General features: G+C 46.7%; 1 protein-coding gene across 1 annotated transcript in view; it reads left to right on the forward strand.

Moving 5' to 3' along the window:
- Positions 1-21,475, forward strand: part of KIF26A (kinesin family member 26A) — a 140,328-nt gene that overhangs the window by 113,357 nt on the left and 5,496 nt on the right. The window contains exons 6-14 of the mRNA XM_035105016.3: positions 4,765-4,974; positions 7,304-7,397; positions 9,297-9,559; positions 9,823-10,006; positions 11,145-11,304; positions 12,581-12,743; positions 14,026-17,353; positions 19,848-20,038; positions 20,670-20,690. Coding sequence (XP_034960907.3) covers positions 4,765-4,974; positions 7,304-7,397; positions 9,297-9,559; positions 9,823-10,006; positions 11,145-11,304; positions 12,581-12,743; positions 14,026-17,353; positions 19,848-20,038; positions 20,670-20,690 — 4,614 coding nt within the window. The remainder of the gene's footprint in view (positions 1-4,764; positions 4,975-7,303; positions 7,398-9,296; positions 9,560-9,822; positions 10,007-11,144; positions 11,305-12,580; positions 12,744-14,025; positions 17,354-19,847; positions 20,039-20,669; positions 20,691-21,475) is intronic.

The raw sequence follows: 21,475 nt of genomic DNA on the forward strand, positions 1-21,475 counted from the left end.
TAGATATATATGGTATACAAATGCATGCTCTGAACAAATTTCGGCAGACATCTTCAATATCTTTCTGTGACTGTGATGGTGTGAATGAAATCATTTTGCAGTTCTCCAGCTCTGTGGTCTTCAACATGGTGTTCTTCAGATGTCGTTGGACTGCAGTTCCCATCAGCCGCAGTCCGAAAGGCTTGTGGTCAGGGATGATGGAAGTTGTAGTCCAACATCTTCTGGAGGTCATAACATTGGTTACCCTTGCCCTAGCCTAGCTCTTCAAAGAGATTGCGTGGCTAGGTAGCCTTGTTGTTGTTTAGTAACAACTACTCCAGAATGCGGCAGCTAGACTGGTGACTGGGAGCGGCCGCCAAGACCACATAACACCGGTCTTGAAAGATCTACATTGGCTCCCAGTACGTTTCCGAGCACAATTCAAAGTGTTGGTGCTTATCTTTAAAGCCCTAAATGGCCTTGGTCCAGTATACCTGAAGGAGCGTCTCCACCTCCACCATTCTGCCCGGACACTGAGGTCCAGCACCGAGGGCCTTCTGGTGGTTCCCTCGTTGCGAGATGCCAAGTCGCAGGGAACCAGGCAGAGGGCCTTCTCGGTAGTGGCACCCGCCCTGTGGAACGCCCTCCCACCAGATGTCAAAAAGAAAAATAACTTCCAGACTTTTAGAGGACATCTGAAGGCAGCCCTGTTCAGGGAGGCTTTAAATGTTTAATAGATTATTGTGTTTTAATTTTCTGTTGGAAGCCGCCCAGAGTGGCTGGGGAAACCCAGCTAGATGGGCGGGGTATAAATAATAAATTATTATTATTATAGTCGTTTAGTCGTGTCCGACTCTCCATGACCCCATGAACCATAGCACGCCAGGTCAGGTAGCCTTACGCTCTATGAATTTGTGCTGTTCAGATAGGGCTCATCCACCTGGAAAGGTAGCCCATCTAGGAGAAAGAAAACTCTTTCAAAGCCACCAAAGTTGGCGGCCATCACTGCCTCTTGTTTAATCATTTCAGAAAGTAACTTTTGGGGAACGTTTTGAGTTCTTCAAACATGTGCACACCAGAACCCAATTCAAACTTGTTTTCAGTGTTTCTGTGCAAAGTCCTCAGTTCTCTCACTCTCAGATGAGGTCACTTGTTCTTGTTGCACAGGAGGAGGAAAAATGTGTTGTTGTTTTTTTTATAAAAACGCTTAATTAAGGGAATAAAGGCACTTGAATACATGGCAGGTGTTTTCATCCCCTTAAATTTGTTCAGTCATCAGTGTGCATAACTGGGATTGCATACTTGTGAGACGAGAGGGGAAGGGCAAGGCACAATGAATTATGAAAATTAGGGGCTCGGTGTCAGGATGATGACGACGCATCCTATTTTTACTCCTTGAAATTGCTAGCTTTCTGCCGCTGACTTTGCAAGTGTATAGCTTTTTCTCAGCTCCCCTGGATTCGGGTGGTGATGTCCTCAAGTGTTAAAGTCTGGGCTTTTCCTCTTCTTCTTGTTGACTGGGCAGGTTGTGGCCTCTAGGGGAATCACCTTTATCCCTAGGGCGATGAATTGTGATTGAAACACTTTAATCACCCCCATGGTTAAGGGCCTGTAAGTCTCTTTAAAAAATAGAAGTTTTCCCCTTGAGATGTCCTTTTGATCTCCTCCTCACCTGGTTTCCTCCACCCCTTCTCACGGCCTCACATCTCCCTGCAGAGAGCTGGAGGCAACCCCAGGAAAATAGAACCAATGGCTTACACCCACGAAACCATGGATTCTGCTGCCTTTCGCAGTTGTCTGGCTTCTTCCATGTTGCTTTGTCTGAGAGACTTACTTACCTGAGCCCACAGGCTGTACAAAATCGCTTAAATCGTGGATCATTGGCCTTGCTGGATAGGCCTGATGTTTGTAGTTTGTAGTTCCAAACTTCTGGATGGCACCAGTTTGTGGAAATCTGGATTTGATCAGCACGTTGGTTGGGTGTAAAAAAATGTGGTACCTTGGATACCAGTTAAGAGTATATGAGCCGTTATGGGAAGACCTATTTTAGGCTCTGGGTGTGAAAAGAGTTCTAGTTACAGGTAGGTAGCCGTGTTGGTCTGAGTCGAAGCAAAATAAAAAAATTCCTTCAGTAGCACCTTAAAGACCAACTAAGTTTACTTCTTCGTGTATCTGAAGAAGTGTGCATGCGCACGAAAGCTCATACCAAAATATAAACTTAGTTGGTCTTTAAGGTGCTACTGAAGGAATTTTTTTATTTTGGTGTGAAAAGAGTCAGCCTTGGCTTACATCCTTTCATACAGCCAAGTAATTGTTTTTAAGACACGACCGCAGATTGCTGCTGTTGAAGGTAACATTCTTCTTAAGGTCAGGATGAAACTGTGATTCCCTTAGCCACCACTGTAAAACTCAGTGCAGATAAACGCAGTTTACCTGTGTATTTGGAGAGCCAGCATGGTGTAGTGGTTTGCATCTCCGCTCCTCCACATGCAGCTGCTGGGTGACCTTGGACTAGTCACACTTCTCTCTGAAGTCTCTCAGCCTCACTCACCTCACAGAGTGTTTGTTGTGGGGGAGGAAGGGAAAGGAGATTGTTAGCCACTTTGAGACTACTTAGGGTAGTGATAAAGCAGGATATCAAATCCAAACTCCTCCTTCTACGACGTGTGCTTGCAGTTTCCTTCTAATTCGGTGCATTTTTGAAGTGGTGTCCTCTTCTTTGTATATTTTTGCACAGAGAGGAGCGTTTCCCCGCCCTCTTGGCGATATGTCAAGGTCGGAGGAAGCTCTCTAGCATGCATGCACGGCTAGGAGCTCCACGCAGCCTTGAATATGTCACTTCCCCCCCCCCTTGAAGCAACTGCTTCTTTTATTTTAAGGTTCGCTTATTTTCTAGGACTGTCTTTTCATATTCATATCAGCCTAGGCGCTGGGGGAGGCGGAGAAGGGAAAGAAAGCCAAACAGCAGAAGAATAAGAGGACCACTTTGCAGAGCTAACGTGTTTGAGTGATGTTGCGTTCCTGAGAGCAACATTTTTCCCCCCTAGCCAAGGAGGCCTCAGTAGATATTTAACCTCTTTGTTATATGGAAGAAAGATGTACAGTGCTGCATGCCAAGGAACATTTCTTGAGATGGCTAAAATAAGCAGTTCTATCTGGGCACAGAACAGCGCTCTGAACTGGTGCTCCTTTTAGAATAGAGGGGAAGGGGGCAGCTAGAATGTGTGGGTGCTTTGGAGTTCCTGTAGTTGGATCAGGGCATCTGCATAGGAGATGGGCAGGGCTGGGCGAGATATCAATATATTGTCCAAAACGGGTTTGAAGTCCATATTGTGATACCTGTTTCATAATTTTTGACATGGCAATGTATCAAGAACTGTGTGTGTGTGTGTGTTTGTGTGTGTGATGCAGAAATCACAATGTGGAGAAAACCATGAAGCCAGTCAGTGTCTCTGCACAGCTCCATTATTATTTCAGACATCGTGATTTATCGGTATATCATGATGTTTAGCTGGTGATATATCGCAATGTTGAAAACCTGATACTGCCCAGCCCTAGAGATGAGTTGGAGGAGTAATGGCTATCACAGATACAGTGGTACCTCGACTTACGAATTGAATGCGTTCCAAATGCACATTCGTAAGTCGAAAAAAATTGTAAGTCGAATCCCATAGGAATTCATTGGGAGGAAAAAAACCCTATCTAAAAATTCATAAGTCGAAAAAATCCTATCTAAACCGCATCCAAGATGGCGGACGGAGCTCCGTTCGTAAGTAGAAACATTCATAAGTAGAGTTATTCGTAAGTCGAGGTATCACTGTACTACAAAAACTGTAGGCTAGTTCACACTTGCATTTGCACAACTTAATTTCTCCCTGCTTGACAACCATGTGCTTTTAAATGATTGGCAGCTGAGTGTGTGAAGGCTCCATGGAAAAGCACAGCATTTGAAGTGATGTCAATGCTCTACATACAAGGCTATTTCCCTATAGCCCCATTCATTCTTGCAAGCCAACACTTGTCACAGACTTCAGATGATAAATACGCAAACCTCCCTCCATTCTGTTACTTAGGGGGAGGGCCATAGCCCAATGAATAGAACAGAACAGTGTTTATTGTGCTAGCCCACAGGCCATAGGAGAAGATAGCTCTGTGGTAGAGCACATGCTTTGCATTCAGAAGGTCCCAGGTTCAAATCTCCGACATCTCTAGCCAGGGCTGGAAAAGAACCCTGTCAAAAATCCGCTTCCAAGTGACATAGACAGCACTATGCTGGGTTAAGCAGTGTTAGAAACTTAAGATATATAAGCTAGGTGCCAAATGGCTCCTTAAACCAGGGTTACAGTCACCAAAACTGAATGCCTAGTTGTCATTTTGGGGCCGGATGGCTTGAAAGTCATATTTTTCAATACAACTTTTGGGTTCCTGAAATTCATTCCGGTTGTGTAGATAAAATACAACAGATAGAATTCTACTGGGTGTGTTGTTAGTGTGTGAAAGCAGTCCAGATCCAAGGATCCCCAGGCATGCGCCTCCAGATCCAGATGGTGGAGATGTCAGGCGCCATTCTGGTGCCCAGGCATCTTCACTTGGTCGCAAGTGGTCAAGAGCCAGGTGCAAAATGCGTCTGGCACCCAGCAAATTTCGAACGCTGACCAGCAGTCTGACTTCGCTATAAGACAGTTTCCTGTGTGGGTGGTGAAATTACCGAGAGACAAAGCAGTTTGAGCTCAGTTTTCGTTTGGAGTTAAAAGAGTTAAACCCATGCATTTTGACAACTTGCAGGTAAAAGTGATGGTGAGAATTTGCCCGTCGCAAGGAACGCATGACACATCGGAATCCATGTCGTTTTTGAAGGTGGACCCGCGGAAAAAGCAGATCACCCTTTATGACCCATCTACAAGCAGCCTTTCCAATGCTGGCCACCGAAGAGGAGCAGTGGCCATCCCAAAGATGTTTGCCTTTGATGCTGTATTCCCCCAGGATGCTTCCCAGGTACCAGAACTGAGGATATAATGCTAATAATTTGGGTCGCTGCCATGGCATTTTAATTTCAGCAGGAGAATTCTTCGCAGCTTTTAGGATGAATTCCCCCCCCCTTTGAATTAGTTGGTTTAATTACTGGGAAGGCATGCTAATTAATAGTCAGTTCGCAAGGTCTCACGCTGTTTTAATTTAGCCCAGATGTGAAATTAAGAAGCAATATCTGCGGAGATAATTCTGCTCTATGAATACTTCCCTGCTGTACTTCCTTGTGTTATTTAAAGCAACATGCACACACACAACCTGCAAATTGCAGTGGCACAGTTCACAATAACATGCCTCTCTAAGCCTCAGGTCTGGGAGACCATTTATAGATATTTTAGGAGGCATTCCACATCTATCACATCTTCAGGTGTTTAGTTGAGCAAGGACACAACAGAACTTTATGCTGTGTTTTAAGGGTGGAGATCACGTGAATTGAAGATCACGGTTTCCAAACTTCAAACTCTTAGCAACACGTAGCTCCAAAACAACATTCTGGTATTCTAACCCTTTCACTCCATCACTGTTCCTATTGCCCTCCATAAGTTGCAGGGGTAACTGAAAGCCTGTTGTACTCACATAGGTTCCCCACAACAGTTTGAAACCTTCATCTCTCAGGGTTATTTTCATGGTATTATTTTTGCAAACCACAGTTTCCCCAACTCAGATGCATGGCAAACTGTGATTTGCTCAAACCAGGAAGTTAGGCTGGGCATCAGGGTGCACATGCAAGGGGAGGGAGGAGGTGGTGCATCCCCAAAAACGGCCCTCCAGATGTTTTGGGACTACAACTCCCATTATCCCTAGCTAAGAGGACCAGTGGTCAGGGATGATAGGAATTATAGTCCCAAAACATCTGGAGGGCCAAGTTTGGGGGTGCCTGGACTAAGGAAAAGTGGGGGTGTCTGACAGAAGTAGGCTGAGACTGGGGGTAATGGGCCTCCCTCCTCCCCAAATCTCCCTCTGCAGGTTCCATGTATGCCAATGTCTCTCTTTCATAGCCGTGGAGACCAGAAAAGAAGCACGTATAAAGCTTGAATTAATTTTTTGAATTTGGGATTTGAACGGTGCAAAAAGATTATACTGTAGACTTCTGATTTCTGTCAGTTTCAAAGCTCTGTCAAAACATCACTTTTTCAAAATGTTAAGCATTTGGCAAGCTTTAGCGTCTGACAGACATCAAAGTAGAGCATCTAGTTCTACCATATTATTTGATATCCCGACACGCAAATGGATTGGAAATGCAAGGCAACCCAAACTTCCCTGGAAGGCTGGAAGTAATGCAAAATGTGCTCTGAAGTGGAAGCCAGAATGCAGTAAGAGAGCAAGTGTGAGTTGACTTGCACCCCCCCCCCCCGGTGCCCCTGTCTTGTTTGAACTGGTGAGGTGTGCCTTTCTGCCACGGGGGGATAGCACACTCCCTTCCCATTTTGCTCACAAGTTTCCTAAGTTGCTCGGAAACTTTTCTGTCTATCAACCAACTAATAAGTTCAAATAATAGCAGGTGGCAACCAGTGCTTCACACACACAACATATTGGGGTTTCCATTCCCTGTTCTCTCTCTGCACCCCCCCCAAAAAAATCTGTTCTGGAGGAGACCCTAACCCTCCCAAGCTTATTTGAAGGTGCATGGTGGTGGGGCTGGGGGAGGGGACAGCAGAGGAGGCTATGTTGCATTGGATGTGGACCAATAGTAAGAATATTTTTTCAGGGTGTGGGGTACATGACACAAGCATCTTCCCCTGTAGACAAGACCCAAAAGTGTAGGGAAAGTTTGCACAAGAAACTCATGCTTCCCCTCTCTCATTATTTCCGTGCATTTTCCCCCACCGTGGGTTCCAATGGTATAGTTCCCGTAGCTAAGATAAAACAAGAGAACTTTCAAAATTTTAATTTGAAGCTCCGGAATCCGACCCCCCCCCCAATCCCATCCGCCTTCCCTAAGCCAATGTCTGGTGGAGCTCCTTAGCAGTCAAGCTGCTGCTTATTACTAAGAATGCATGGATGAGATATTATATTAGCCTTACGCTTCGATGGAGAGCATCTCCTTTGTTACCGAGGTCATAAAATTGATACTCCATGGGAGGTGGGATAATGGGATACGAAACTATTTGTGGGCTTATATAGTAGCTTTTATTATAGGGGGCAAAAATGGGATATAGACACTAAAATAATACGACTAATGCCATGAAATGCGCAACAACATTCTGTTTGGGTTTTTTTTTCCCTCGTGTCAAAAGACATGGGAAAGCACTTGCCGATTACATGCTCCGTGACGGGTTTCCAACTTCCCTTCCAGGCTGAGGTTTGTTCCGGAACAGTCGCAGAAGTAATCCAGTCTGTCGTGAATGGTGCAGATGGCTGTATCTTTTGCTTTGGCCATGTCAAGCTTGGTGAGCTCCCAAATTCATTACAGTTAATTACTATGTCAGTCTGGTAATTACATGCTGTCAGCCCTTGGAACAATAAACCTGGAGTATATGAATAGATTAGAATTTCTTTTTAATTAGCTTTGCAAACTTCTCCTGCTTTATTTTTGCACTGGGACCTTAAGGTTTCCCCCCACTTTTCCTTTCAATCCATTGGGGGGGGGCAGAGGGAAAATTCAGACACACAAACATAAACACTCGTTGCTTGAGGAACAGCTCTTTTTTGGGGGGGGGTGTAGGGAAAGGTGTGACAAAAATCAAAAGACCCATAAGGCTTCAGGAAATTAATTGGCTGGGGAGGGGGAGGGGAAAGTTAGCCAAGACTGGGAGAAATTAATTGACTTTAATACCTAAGGATTAATAATGACATACGCGAAAGGCACTTTTTACATCTGTTCTCTCCCGTTGTCTGTGTAAGTGTTTGGAGTTATCTATAATCCAAGGTAGAGCTGCCCAACCTTTCATACCATGTGGGCCACAAGAGTACTTTAACATGGAGCCAGTGGGCCGCACACTGTCTTGTCATGCGGACATGAGGTTGAAGAGAAGTGAGGCCAAAATTTGAGACCCCTCAGGCTGCCTGCCCAAAGCTGGCTAAGCTAGGCGCCCGGCTTTAGGAAGGAGGTGTAAGGCTCTGGCAGCGTCCTAGAGCCCTCGCACCTTTTCCTCAATTAAAAACGGGCAAAGTACCAACTAGCCTTGGGGAAGGAAAGGGGAGCACTCTAGGACCCTGTCAGGGCGGGCAGGGGCCTCAAATGTTGCCTAAGGCAACCAAAGAAGGCTTCGAGGGCCACACATTGGAGCACCCTGATATAAGGGCATGTTCGAACGGGTATTTTTTTCTGATTCCTGAAAGATAGATGCTTTTTTCTTATGGCCGATTGCCGATCCCTCAGCTGCAGATTGCTGCATGGGCGATATAGTTATGGGTTGTGGAGTTCACAGTCAATCCCCGATCACCACAAAGCGGAGAAATACTTCAGACTCTTAGCCTCCACTTCCAGGTTCGATGAGGGGAAAGTCATTCACCTCATAGTGTTCCTTGAGGCAACTTGAGTGATGTCATCTCTTCCCCATCAGCAGAGTGGCAGCCATCTTTCCCTTGAGGGAGGACTTCCAGGGGCTGCATGCCAGGGGTCAGCAGGGTCTGAGGTAAAAGCGGGCAAAACAAATGAGGGGAGTCCTAACTTTTGTATAATTGGCGACATTTCAGTCACTCGTAAGTTTCTTCATACGAGTGCATGTCCAGCTCCGAGGGCCTTTTGGCAGTTCCCTCCCTGCAAGAAGTGAGGTTACAGGGAACCAGGCAGAGGGCCTTCTTGGTAGTGGCACCCACCTTGTGGAATTCCCTCCCATCAGATGTCTAGGAAAATAAACAACTTATCTGACTTTTCAAAGGCAGCCCTGTTTAGGGAAGTTTTTAATGTTTGATGTTTTATCGTGTTTTTTTATATTCTGTTGGGAGCTGCCCAGAGTGGCTGGGAAAACCCAGCCAGATGGGCAGGGTATAAATAATATACCATCATCATCATCACCATCATCATAATCTCTGTCCGTCCTCTCTGGGTGCAGAGGAAGGCCAGTGAGGTTTGTGGCCTGGGTAGAGTTTTGATGGGTGAACAGAGAGGCCTGGTATTTGGCCCCTGTGACTAAGGTTCTCTATGCCATGAGCTGCACAGCAAGCGCAACACAGGAACCTACAGGGACAAAGAGAGGCAAAGTGGAGAACCTCCCTCCCCTACTTCTTTCTCTTCAGTAAGAAGAACAGTGTTGATGCGCACACCCGTTGCCTTCCGGAGCAAGACAGCGCCGGGGCTACTGTTGTGTGCTTGATGATTATAAAATTTCCGCTTTCCCTTCCAGGCAAATCCTACACAATGATTGGAAAGGATAACTCCACCCAAAGTCTCGGCATTGTTCCCTGTGCCATCTCGTGGCTCTTCAAACTAATCAATGAGCGGAAGGAGAAGACCGGCACTCGTTTCTCCATTCGAGTGTCTGCTGTGGAGATCAGTGGGAAAGATGAAAACCTTCAGGATTTGTTAGCTGAAGTATCCACCGGCAGCCTGCAGGACGGGCAGTCCCCAGGGGTCTATCTGCGCGAGGATCCGATATGCGGAACTCAGGTATGTGATCTCAGGGCAGTTTTGAAATTCTGGTTTCCCCTTGTTCCCTGGTTTAATTATGTAAATATTTTTTAAGAATTCCTTTCATCTGACAACAATTCTCACCAATTTTAAAGACGATAATTTTAATTGCTTTTTTTCACTTTTAATCCCTAATCCCAGAGTGTACATATTTGTTTCCGTTAGCACCCTTGAGGCTTGCTCTGTTCAGGGGGGGGTCAGTTACCCCGTCTTAATTAGCCGTTTTCTTGTTTATATTCCAGCTTCAAAATCAAAGCGAATTAAGGGCCCCGACAGCAGAGAAGGCTGCTTTCTTCCTTGACGCAGCCCTGGCAGCCAGGAGTACCAGCAAACCCGAGTGCAACGAAGAGGATCGGAGGAATTCGCACATGCTCTTCACCCTCCACATATATCAGTATCGCATGGAGAAAGGCGGAAAAGGCGGAAGTACGTTGATCTGTCTCACATTTAATTCGTACTGCCTTCGCTTATTTTAGAAGAGTGAATCCATGTGGAACCAGGTTGATATTAGCCAAGAATTCATTTTGCTGGGTTGGGGCAATTGTACGCCTTTGCAAACAGTCCCATCTGCTTGGCCAACGGCATTTTGAAGGAAGTTCTACTCCTTTCTTTCAACAAGCTCTTCCCTTTGACATATCCTTGTGCCTTTTCAAGTTGGTTCATGCTGTATGAAAGTAAGCTGAGTTCTTTGGGAGTCATGACTTAAATCATAGGTGCCGGATTGAAAAATCCGGGATCAGCAGCACCGCGGCACCGGAAGTCGCTTCTACGCACTTCCAGACATGCATAGAAATGACTTCTGATGCCGCTGTGCCCATTTCCAAAATGTCGCTTCTACACACTTCCGGACATGCATAGAAGCGACTTCTGGTGCTGCAGACATTTTGGAAATGGGCAGGGCGGCGCCAGAAGTCGCTTCTACACACTTCCGGACATGTGTAGAAGCGACCTCTGGCACTGCGGACATTTTGGAAATGGGCACAGTGGCATCGGAAGTCGCTTCTACGCATGTCCGGAAGTGCATAGAAGCGACTTCAGGTGCCGACGCGGCATCAGAAGAACATGGCCGCTGACAGGAGCTCCATAATCTGGGGGAATAAGGGGTATTTTGCCATTCGGGACACCTGCGGGAAACGGTAAGAAAATACGGGGGTTTCCCGGGGAAAACGGGGTACTTGGCAGCTATGACTTAAATACCGACTGCTCCTAGAATTTGGTGCATTGGTCAGCTAATTCTGCCTGTTCACTGAAGCTTTACATCCATCCACCCATCACCATTTAATTCCATGACGGATGGACATCTGTCATGGATGCTTCAGCTGAGATTTCTGGATTGCAGGGGGTTGGACTAGATCAGGCATAGGCAACCTTGGCTCTCCAGATGTTTTGGAACTACAACTCCCATGATCCCTGACCACTGGCCCTGTTAGCTAGGGATCATGGGAGTTGTGGTTCCAAAACATCTGGAGAGCCAAGGTTGCCTATGCCTGGACTAGATGATTCTCTTTCCAGCTAGGGTTGGATCAGCGAGTGTTGTGTAAATGGTGTTGTTGTTGTTTTTCAGTGTCAGGTGGACGCAGCCGTTTACATCTCATTGACCTGGGAAGCTGTGAGAAGGTTCTAAGCAAGAGTCGAGATGGAGGGGGCTCCTTCTGCCTGTCTCTGTCTGCCTTGGGCAGTGTCATTCTGGCCTTAATCAACGATGCCAAACATGTGCCCTACAAGTAAGTGCACTGTTCTATCCATGTCAAACTCGTGGCCTCTGACCTGATTTTCAGATTGCTTTTCAAAGCCTTATCACCTACCTAAAGACCGGGTCAGATGGTGCTTTAAAGGTGTTGCACTGTTGGACGTTATGGCCCCAGCTTTAATTACTTCCTTCTCCAAGCAATCAGAAAGGATTCCGCTGTGTCCGGATAATGTCCACATGTAGCTGCTTCCTGTTAGTTCTTTTCCCTGACCTCCCAAGAAAGTCTTTCCCCCCCGAGTCTCTTGTAAGGCCAGCGTTGTTTTGTTCCTTTTAGTATGAAAGCAGTGTGAAAATAGCACCAGTCTTAACAAAAAATGGGGGGAATTCATAATTTATCTCGGAGACCGCTAGAAGCAAATGAAAACATTAGCAGGGTTACAATAATGCTTGTAATGTTGCAAGTACTATGGAGACAATGGAGTTATACAAAATATAGATTATTTGGAAAGATGCCGTAGAAAAGATTTAATAATAGGACCCATGGAGTGGAGGTGGGAAGTCAAGAGATTTGGAGGAATCTGTAAATGTGTATGTGTATGATTGTATTGTTACAGTTTTATACTTGTAAAATCAAATAAAAATTATTTCAAAGAAGGAAAAAAGAGAATAGCACAAGTCTAGAATAAGGTGCATGCTATTTTTATTTTATTGCAAAATTGGGCTGGATTGCTTTCTTCTCCTTGAAGGTTATACGCGAGCATGAGATGGCTCAGGCATGGAAAATCTCACACTCGCATATAACCTTAAAAAACAAACACAAGTGTAATAAACTACAAGTGGGGCTTAGAAAGCCTAAGGAAAGAATTGTCAGCCCTGAGTGCTCCCTGGAAGGACAGATCGTGAAGCTGAGGCTCCAATACTTTGGCCACCTCATGAGAAGAGAAGAATCCTTGGAAAAGACCCTGATGTTGGGGAAGATTGAGGGCACTAGGAGAAGGGGACAACAGAGGACAAGATGGTTGGACAGTGTTCTCGAAGCCACGAACATGAGTTTGACCAAACTGCAGGAGGCAGTGCAAGACAGGAGTGCCTGGCGTGCTATGGTCCATGGGGTCACGAAGAGTCGGACACGACTAAACGACTAAACAACAACATAGACACTGAGCCATTGAACTCAGGTCCTGCTTAAAGGCTTCCTTTAGCAGCTGGTTGGCCATTGTAAGGATAGGGTGCTGGAGTAGACGGGCTGTTGTTCTGCTCCAGCTAAACTCTTCTCGTGTTCTTATTTGTGTTTCTCTCGTGTTCCCCAGGGACAACAAACTGACCATGTTGCTGAGAGAATCGCTCGGGAACATCAACTGCAGGACGACCATGCTAGCTCACATATCGGATTCCCCGGCTAATTATGCAGAAAGTCTCACAACAATCCAGCTTGCCTCCCGTATCCATAGGATGAGGAAGAAGAAATCCAAGGTTGGTGGGCAAAACCATCGAAGCAAGAGTTCTGTCCTCTACCCCAGAATTCCGAAACCTGGGTCCCCGTGTGTTAGACCGCAGGTCCCATTTCCCCTGACTATTGGCTTAGCTTGCAAAGGATGATGGGAGTTGTAGTCCAAGAACTTCTGGAGACCAAGGGTCGAAGAACAGTGTGGTAGACTATATAAGTCTAGGTTGCCATACTTGACCCCCAGGGATAATGCCTGCTGTTTTTACATCTCTAAAGAGTGGAGATGGTTTGTGGCAGCAGCATGCCCTGAGTCTGTCTCAAGCATTAACTCATGTACAGTGGTGCCTCACTAGACGAAATTAATTCGTTCCACGGGTCTTTTCTTATAGCGAAAAATTCGTCTAGGGAATCCCATAGGAATGCATTGAAATTTTTTTGAATTTTTTTTTGCCCATAGGAATGCATTAATTGAATTTCAATGCATTCCTATGGGAAACCGCGATTCACTAGATGAATTTTTCGTAAAACGCATTCGTCTAGCGAGGCAACCTCCGCTCGAAAAATCCTTTCGTTAAGCGAAAATTTCGTTAAGCAGGGCATTCGTTAAGCGAGGCACCACTGTATCTTACTTGCCTGATACAAGCTGCAAAGCAACAAGTGCTTTTTTAATTTTTTAAAAAAATGCAGTAACTCAGTGACTGTCCCATTACACCCAGCAATAAAATCACTACTCTCAGAAGGTAGCAGCACAGAAGCAAATCAGATATTGGAACTGCATATGCAGGTGTTATGAAATGCTCCCCACTGAACTTTGCCATCCCTTTTGTAGGCAGTAGGGCAGGAGGTGGGTGCATTTGAGGGCTTTTCAAAGGGATGGGAAACTTTACTGGCACTTCTGCTCCCAGGAGGCTGCCTCTAAAATCCCCTGAAGTTCCCTCAGTATTCTATCCATAAGCTGCCTTGAGTCCTGGTCTGGGAAAAAGGCAGACTATAAATAATAACAATAGGATACTACAACAAACCAGAAGTTGCCAGGGTTGGTGCTCCTGCTGAGGCATAACGATGCTTAGGGCCTTTTCAGTTGTGGGTGGCTACAGTTTCTGCGTTGCTTGAATGGACCAAGTGCTCTAAATCCGTTGCGGGGAGCCAAGCAAATTTTCTGCAGCGTGATAATTTATAAATGTTGCTCATAAGATTTGGGGTGTGGAACTGCAAATGCCACTGGGCGGGAGGGACATAGCTGCCTCTCACCCTACTTAATGCATTTAATGCGAAAAAATGCATTTTATTGTTTTGTGCAATTGACAGTACGCATCCAGCTCTTCTGGAGGAGAAAGCTCGTGTGAAGAGGGCCACATACGGAGACCTCCCCACCTGAGGCCATTTCATCCAAGGACTGTAGCTCTTGACCCTGACATTCCTGTGCTGAACCTTTCCAACGAGCCTGATTATTCCTCAAGCAGCGAACAGTCCTGCGACACAGTCATCTACGTGGGTCCCAATGGCGCAGCTTTGTCGGACCGGGAGCTGACAGATAACGAAGGCCCCCCAGAGTTTGTTCCAATCATCCCTTCCCTGAACAAGAAAAGAAACAAGGACACTCCTGGCCTCGCAAAGAGTTCCGACCAAGACCTTTTTAAGTGCAACACTTTCGCAGAGCTGCAGGAGCGGCTGGAATGCATCGACGGGAGTGAAGAGCCTGCCAAGTTCCTTTGCGGGGAAGCCCCCGGCACGTCTTGCAGCGGCACCGTCCCGGCGAGTACAGAAAGCGAACAGTCCAAACCCAAACCGCCGTCTCCTCCTGGGGGATTTAAGAAACCGGCCTTGCAGGAAACGGGGCCTCCCAAAAAAGGACACAGCCTTTACTTCCAGCGCAATGGCAGCTGCCCTGAGAAAAAGGCCCCTCCCGCGAAGGTGGAACACGCCAAACAGCAAGCCAAGCCTGAAGGCAAGAGAGCGGACTCAGACGGAGAGAAGGAGGACTCCTATAAGTTGCCGGCATGTAATACTGCTAAGGATCAAGAGCCAAGCCAAGCCGTCGCTGAGCCGGTTGTAAAAGAGAAGTCTTTGTATGCCAAGAGGCCGTTGCCCAGCCCTGCACCCCCACCCCCTCAGCAGCAGGAGTCTCCAGTGAGGACCAAGCAAACGTACCTGAAGTTTGACCACAGTAACGCAGTCAGGACGCCGCCCGTGGGAATGAGCAAGCAAGTGGGTAGCGAATCTGAATCTAACCCTGAAGGAAGCACATTTTCGGCAACCAGCAACACAGAGCACCAAGGAGATGGCATAGAGGTCCATAGGTTCCGGTCATCTTTCCGAAGCAAATGCTTCGACCGGGATATCCTGACGACGACGGTGACGTTGCAGCAGCCCGTGGAGCTCAACGGCGAGGATGAGCTTGTCTTCACGGTGGTTGAGGAGTTGTCCATCAGCGGGATCTTGGATAACGGGAGGCCTTCCAGCATCATCAGCTTCAACAGCGACTGCTCCCTGCAGGCCCTTGCGTCTGGATCCAGGCCAGTTAGTATCATCAGCAGCATAAATGATGAGTTTGATGCTTATACCTCCCAGGCAAGCGCCACCGGTGTCAACATTGATATCGTCGTGCCTTTTGCTGAGGACCCGTTCTCGAGCAGTAGCAGACGTTCCTCCATCAGCTCGTGGCTAAGCGAAGTGAGCATCTGTACGATCGAGAGCGATGGCTGCCGGTCCGGCGATGGTTTTCTTGCTCAGTCCTCTTACAGCTGCAGCAAGTCTGAGGAGCCCTTTGCCACGGGTTCTCCCAACGCTCCTGTTCCCTTGCAAGCCGCCCTAAACGACAGCGGCTTCTGCTTTTCGGAGCCGGAGAGCAAGAGCGTGATTTCCATCAGAGCGTCACCAGGTGTCAACAGGAGTCCTCAGAACTGCGACGTAACCAAAGCATCTCAGGCGGAAAGTGCTCTTTGCATCACCGACCAGCCAGCATACGCCAAGCCTTCCAGATCTCAAAACACAATGGTGATAGAAACAATACACTCCAGTCTTCCCCGGAGAACAAAAGCTACCTCATCCCCAACCCACAACAACAACAACACCCTCAGCTGCAAGGAACTGCAAAAACCGTGTGTGGTGTTTGAAGACCCCTGGCTGGTTCGTACAGGTGATCATTTGGAAGCAGACTCGCTGATGTCTCCAAACTCTCCCATGTTTAGTCCTGAGAAGCAGTCGGCGAAGACTGCCCAACATTTAGATGGCTCAGCTAGGCCAACAAAGTCCCAGACAATGCTTGCTTGTTCACAGAGGGTTGTCGATGGTTGCGAAATGGCCTGCAAAACGTCCAGCGGAGCGGCTAAAAAACCCGATGCCGTCACAAAAATGCCACAGCTCAGGAGAGGCGCTACAACACTGGGTGTGGTTCCTGTGTCGCACAGCAGCGGTGCAGCTGCGGAAGCTATGAGCAGGGGAAGTTGTGAAACTGTTTTTGCCACCGGAAGCCTGAAAAAGAAAACCCTACAGCAGAAGTCCAGCATGTTGCCCAGGCCAAGTGGGACAATACCCCCAGCACCCCCCGTGCGTAAATCAAGCCTTGAGCAGAAAAATGGCGGAATACCAAATGGCGGGGGGAAGGCCTCAGGATTGGACCTTGCTAGGGCCACTACATCGAAAAACGAGGACGAGGTCGATTTGCGATTGAGAGCTGGATTGTGCGCTACCGAAAGCAGCGGCGGCAGAGGCAACCTCAAGGCAGACCACTCCTTGCCCAAAGCGACCTCGAGTTTGAAGGCAAAGGCATCCAAAAACGAAGCTGTCCATCGATATGGGAGCCATATGTCCCTCGAGAGGTGTGACAGCCTGACGTCGGTCGGATCGAAAGCCAACCTGAGTAGGGAAAATGGCAGCATTGGGAATGGCAGGAATGGCCGGATGGTTCCAAGGCTTGGAGTTCCCCCTGTCCCTTCTGGCTTGACGTCGCCTCCATCGCTCACCACACCCTTGCCTGGCAAAAACAGCCAGGCCAAAGGTGCCGCAAGCCAGAAGGCACCGGCCAACGGGAATAAGAGCCGCAGCCTTTCGGCGAGCGGGTCCAAATCTTTGAGCTCCTCTGTGAAATCGTTGGCTCCGTCCGTTGGGAAGACCTCCGGCATCCCCTTGAGTGGGAAAGCCGTGCCACGGTCTCTGCAAGGCGTAAGCAGCAAACCCGGTCGAGGAACCATCATGGGGACCAAGCAGGCCATCAGGGCAGCCAACAGCCGCGTGAACGAGCTGGCGTCGGGCAGTTCGGTCAAAATGAGCCACTTCCGGGTGTCGACGGACTCCGACAGCGGGAACGACAGCGGGATTAACCTGAGCGACGAGAAATCGCAGGTCCCAGTGCTGCCGTCTCCGTACAGCAAGATAACTGCCCCAAGGCGGCCTCAGCGCTACAGCAGTGGGCACGGGAGCGACAACAGCAGTGTCCTGAGTGGGGAGTTGCCCCCAGCAATGGGCCGTACGGCTCTTTTCTACCACAGCGGCGGCAGCAGCGGCTACGAAAGCATGATCCGCGACAGCGAAGCCACCGGCAGCGCATCCTCGGCGCACGATTCCATGAGCGAAAGTGGCATGTCTTCGCCTGGTCGCATGAGAAGTTTGAAATCCCCAAAGAAAAGATCAACAGGTAAGGAAAGGAGCTGGACACACACACACACACACACACACACACACACACAACTATCCTAATGTGAGCATTCCCATTTCCTTGGATTTAAATGGTTCCATTGTGCATTACTCCAGATGTGATACTTGAAGCAGGAAATTGGAACCAAGCACCAGGTGGGGGTGGGGGTCTGGATTGGGACCCTCACGTGTCAGGAGGACAGGTTTCACCTTTCTCTTCCTTGCTACTAGCCTGTAAAAAAAAAAGTTATATTGATGCCTGAGGCAGGTGGTCCCCCCATCACTGTTTATTTTGCAAGGAGCTCATTTTTCCATGATCGCAGTAGGGGAAGCGGTGGGGCTTTAACCTCCTCCTCATGCACAGTGGTCCCAATCAGATCAGAGCCTCATACTCTGTTTTAACTAAGGGGGGGGCACAATCTCTCTGAGATTGCTTCAGCTTTGCTTTGCAACCTGAATGCGCTGTTTTCTGCCCTTCATCCCCATCTAAGACTCTGGTTTTTGAGGTGTGGTTGGAGAGGAATCCTTTATTCCTTTAAGATGCCGTGCTTCATTTCAGAATTTCATTCATCTCTTTGCACAACTCTTTGATTGGCAGGTCCCCCAGTGAATATGAAAGAGATATAAAAGAATTTTTTTTCCAAGAAAAAAAGAATGCAGTAAACTTTGTGATTAATGCTGCTAATTAGCTACAAACCTAAGGCTTTCATTAGTTTTACAATGCATTTAGACAATCAACTGAAATTAGAAATAGATTGGAGATTCACTAGTGTAATCAGTTCCAAGCGGCTTCGTCTCATATAAGTGTTTACTTAGACTAGCATCCCCTCCAACTTCTGGAAGAAGTGAGTAAGAGATTATCTAGTTTGATAGTGGACAAGCCAAGTTAGAGAGCAATTCATTGGGGCTTATTTTGCTGAAGTAGCTTTCCCCCCTGAAGCGTGTCTTGCTAAAGTAGCTTTTGATTTTTCAGGTGGGGGCAACAGACATTTTCGCTATGAGTACTAACAAACAAACAAAAAATGAATGTTATGACAACAGTAATAACAATATCAACTTTCCTTCTCCACCCAACCCCTCAAATGGTTTACAAGTATAAGATCATTTACAATAGTCCATTATGCATTGCCAAATTAAACACCTCCACTCTTCACACTGTATTGGTCTTCCCCAAATTGCCCAAAGGGGCCCTCCAACTACCTGGAGGTGATTTTGGAGGGGCGCAGAATCCTTCAGTGGAGTAAACAGGCTTTCCGTAAGCAGAGAGCTACAATTGGGTGCAGACTTATATATTGAATTAATCATGTTTATTGTCATTGGAAACACCAGACAGTGAAAATGTTAGCATTTTCAGAAATTTCAGACTAAGAAAACTGAGAGATTGGGTTCCTGTTCATGTCAAGTCAGGCCCTTTGAATTAAATGGATTGCATTATCAAAATAACAAAGGTCACCCACCTTAGAAGCACGGAAGGAGCAAGAGAGGTGGAGCTCTCCATCCTTCTTCTGCCTGCCCCTGGCAGGTTAGTAAACAGTGGACCTTTTTGCTCCTTGTGATAATGAATGGGAGTGGGCAGGAACTGATGCAATGGTACCCAATTTCACAACTCATGAATGGTTGTGAATGGCACCGTTTCGTATCAGTGTTTATACACACAAACACATATATTACACAGGTGTGTGTGTGTGTGTACAGTATTTATATTTATCTATCATGATGTGCTTCCTGGCCTCAGTGACCAATTTGCTTCATTGTAGAGCAATCAGTTTAAAGACCTGGCTGCAGCTGGTTCTCTTTTCATAGCACATCAACCTCTTAAGTCTCTCCCACAAATCAATATTAACAGCTGTGTAAGGTTGCACACATATTGAGAAGGTATTTCTGGCTGATGGATTTGTATTTGCTTTTGCCCCAGGAAATGCTTTCTAAGGTCTTGCCTTTTAAAAAAATAAAATAAAAAATGACAAACAGTTCCTTTTCTCAATTGGAATTGTCCTCTTGTCAATAAATTACTGCTTCACTTTTGGAGTGCTTAGAGAGCTTTGACACTCCTATACATTCGGGCATTGCTCTGTGTTTTAGTTTTTTTGGGGGGGGGGGGCGTCGAGGTGACTAATCCCAACAGCACAATGCTATGTATGGCTGCTCAGAAGTGAGCCCATTTTGTTCAAGTGGACTTCATTCTGTGGGATCGTGGCTATGTTCCTCTAGATAGCAATGCATTTATTATAGAGCAGGAGATGCTTCGTCTCAGGGCCACGCATTTGAGCCCCACGTTGGGCAAAAGATTCCTACATTGTTGGGGGTTGAACTTGATGGTCCTCACAGTCCCTTCCAATGCTGAAATATAATTTTTATAACTATTAACTGCCTGCAGGTGGATGTAAGCTGCCTGCTTGTCTGGCTTGGAATGCTTATGGATTTACTAGATGAAAAATGCAAAAAAAAAGAGCTCCATGTTTTGCTTTCCCCCCCTTTTCCTCAAATCATCTCAGGTTTCCAGCGCCGTCGACTGATTCCAGCTCCTCTTCCAGATTCTGCGTCCCTGGGGAGAAAGCAGAGTGTCACCGGCCAGTGGGTTGATCTGCCACCTTTGCCGGGCACTTTGAAAGAGCCATTTGAAATTAAAGTTTATGAGATTGATGACGTGGAACGATTACAGCGGCACAGACAAGAGGAAACTGAGGTCAGCACATATTTTATAGTAACTCCGGACAATTTAAACGACACAACATTCGAGGCAGGGTTGTTGCTCGAAATCTCACGCATGGCGCATTAGGGGAGAATGGAATGGAATTAAAGCGCTTCCGTTATCCCTTTTTTTAAAAATATATTAAAAAATCGTATGTTGGGGTGCCATATCCATAGGAAATAATTGCTGTCTGCCATTAATTGTGTTTAACGTAGCTGATGGAGTGAGTGGAGAATATCAATTAATATGTTACGAGAAGGCTTTATAATCATTGCCTGCTTGATGAAATTTTATGGGCTTTCTTCACCAAAGGGTCATTAACTCTTTATGTTAATGGCATAAAGCATCCCGGTTAGAATTCTGTTAAATTCAAGATGTTGTGAGTTTAATTTACTTGTAATTGAGAAAACAATTCAGTTAATTCCGAGTTGGTGACAGGGACTGCAGACATTTGTCTGGTGCCCATAGCTGCCAAGTTTTCCCCTTTCTCACGAGGAAGCCTATTCAGCATAAGGGAAAATCCCTTTAAAAAAAGGGATAACTTGGCAGCTATGCTGGTGCCATTTTCACCCCCTTTAAAAAAACAAAAAGGTAATTTTTCTTCTCCTTTTTCTTCTACCAACAGCCTTTCCAGGATGTTGAAAAGGTAAGTCATATCTTTGGATCTTCCTTATACCAACCAAAACAACCAAAACAGAATTTCCAATTGCCATGTTTGCTAAGGAATGCCAAGCGAAGAGGACGAGTTCCAGCCAACCCACTTCTATTCAAGAGTCAGACCCATTGGGAATTAATGGACCTAAAGCAGGCATGTCCATAAATTTCAATGGGTCTACCTTGAGTATGGGTAGTATTGGATATGTTGTTGTTGTTTAGTCGTTTAGTCGTGTCCGACTCTTCGTGACCCCATGGACCAGAGCATGCCAGGCACTCCTGTCTTGCACTGCCTCCCGCAGTTTGGTCAAACTCATGTTCGTAGCTTCGAGAACACTGTCCAGCCATCTTGTCCTCTGACGTCCCCTTCTCCTAGTGCCCTCAATCTTTCCCAACATCAGGGTCTTTTCCAAGGATTCTTCTCTTCTCATGAGGTGGCCAAAGTATTGGAGCCTCAGCTTCACGATCTGTCCTTCCAGGGAGCACTCAGGGCTGATTTCCTTAAGAATGGATAGGTTTGATCTTCTTGCAGTCCATGGGACTCTCAAGAGTCTCCTCCAGCACCATAATTCAAAAGCATCAATTCTTCGGCGATCAGCCTTCTTTATGGTCCAGCTCTCACTTCCATACATCACTACTGGGAAAAACCATAGCTTTAAGTATTGGATATAACCTGATGTAATTTAGCTTTTCCCAACCGTTATTGTTCTTACAGATCACTTAGAGAGAGAGAGACTCTCTAATCTCAGGCTTGCAGTCTGTTAAAACAACAGCAAA

The sequence above is a fragment of the Zootoca vivipara genome, chromosome 1 (genome assembly GCF_965207765.1).
Source record: "Zootoca vivipara chromosome 1, rZooViv2.hap1.1, whole genome shotgun sequence".
In the NCBI taxonomy this organism is placed as follows: Eukaryota; Metazoa; Chordata; class Lepidosauria; order Squamata; family Lacertidae; genus Zootoca; species Zootoca vivipara.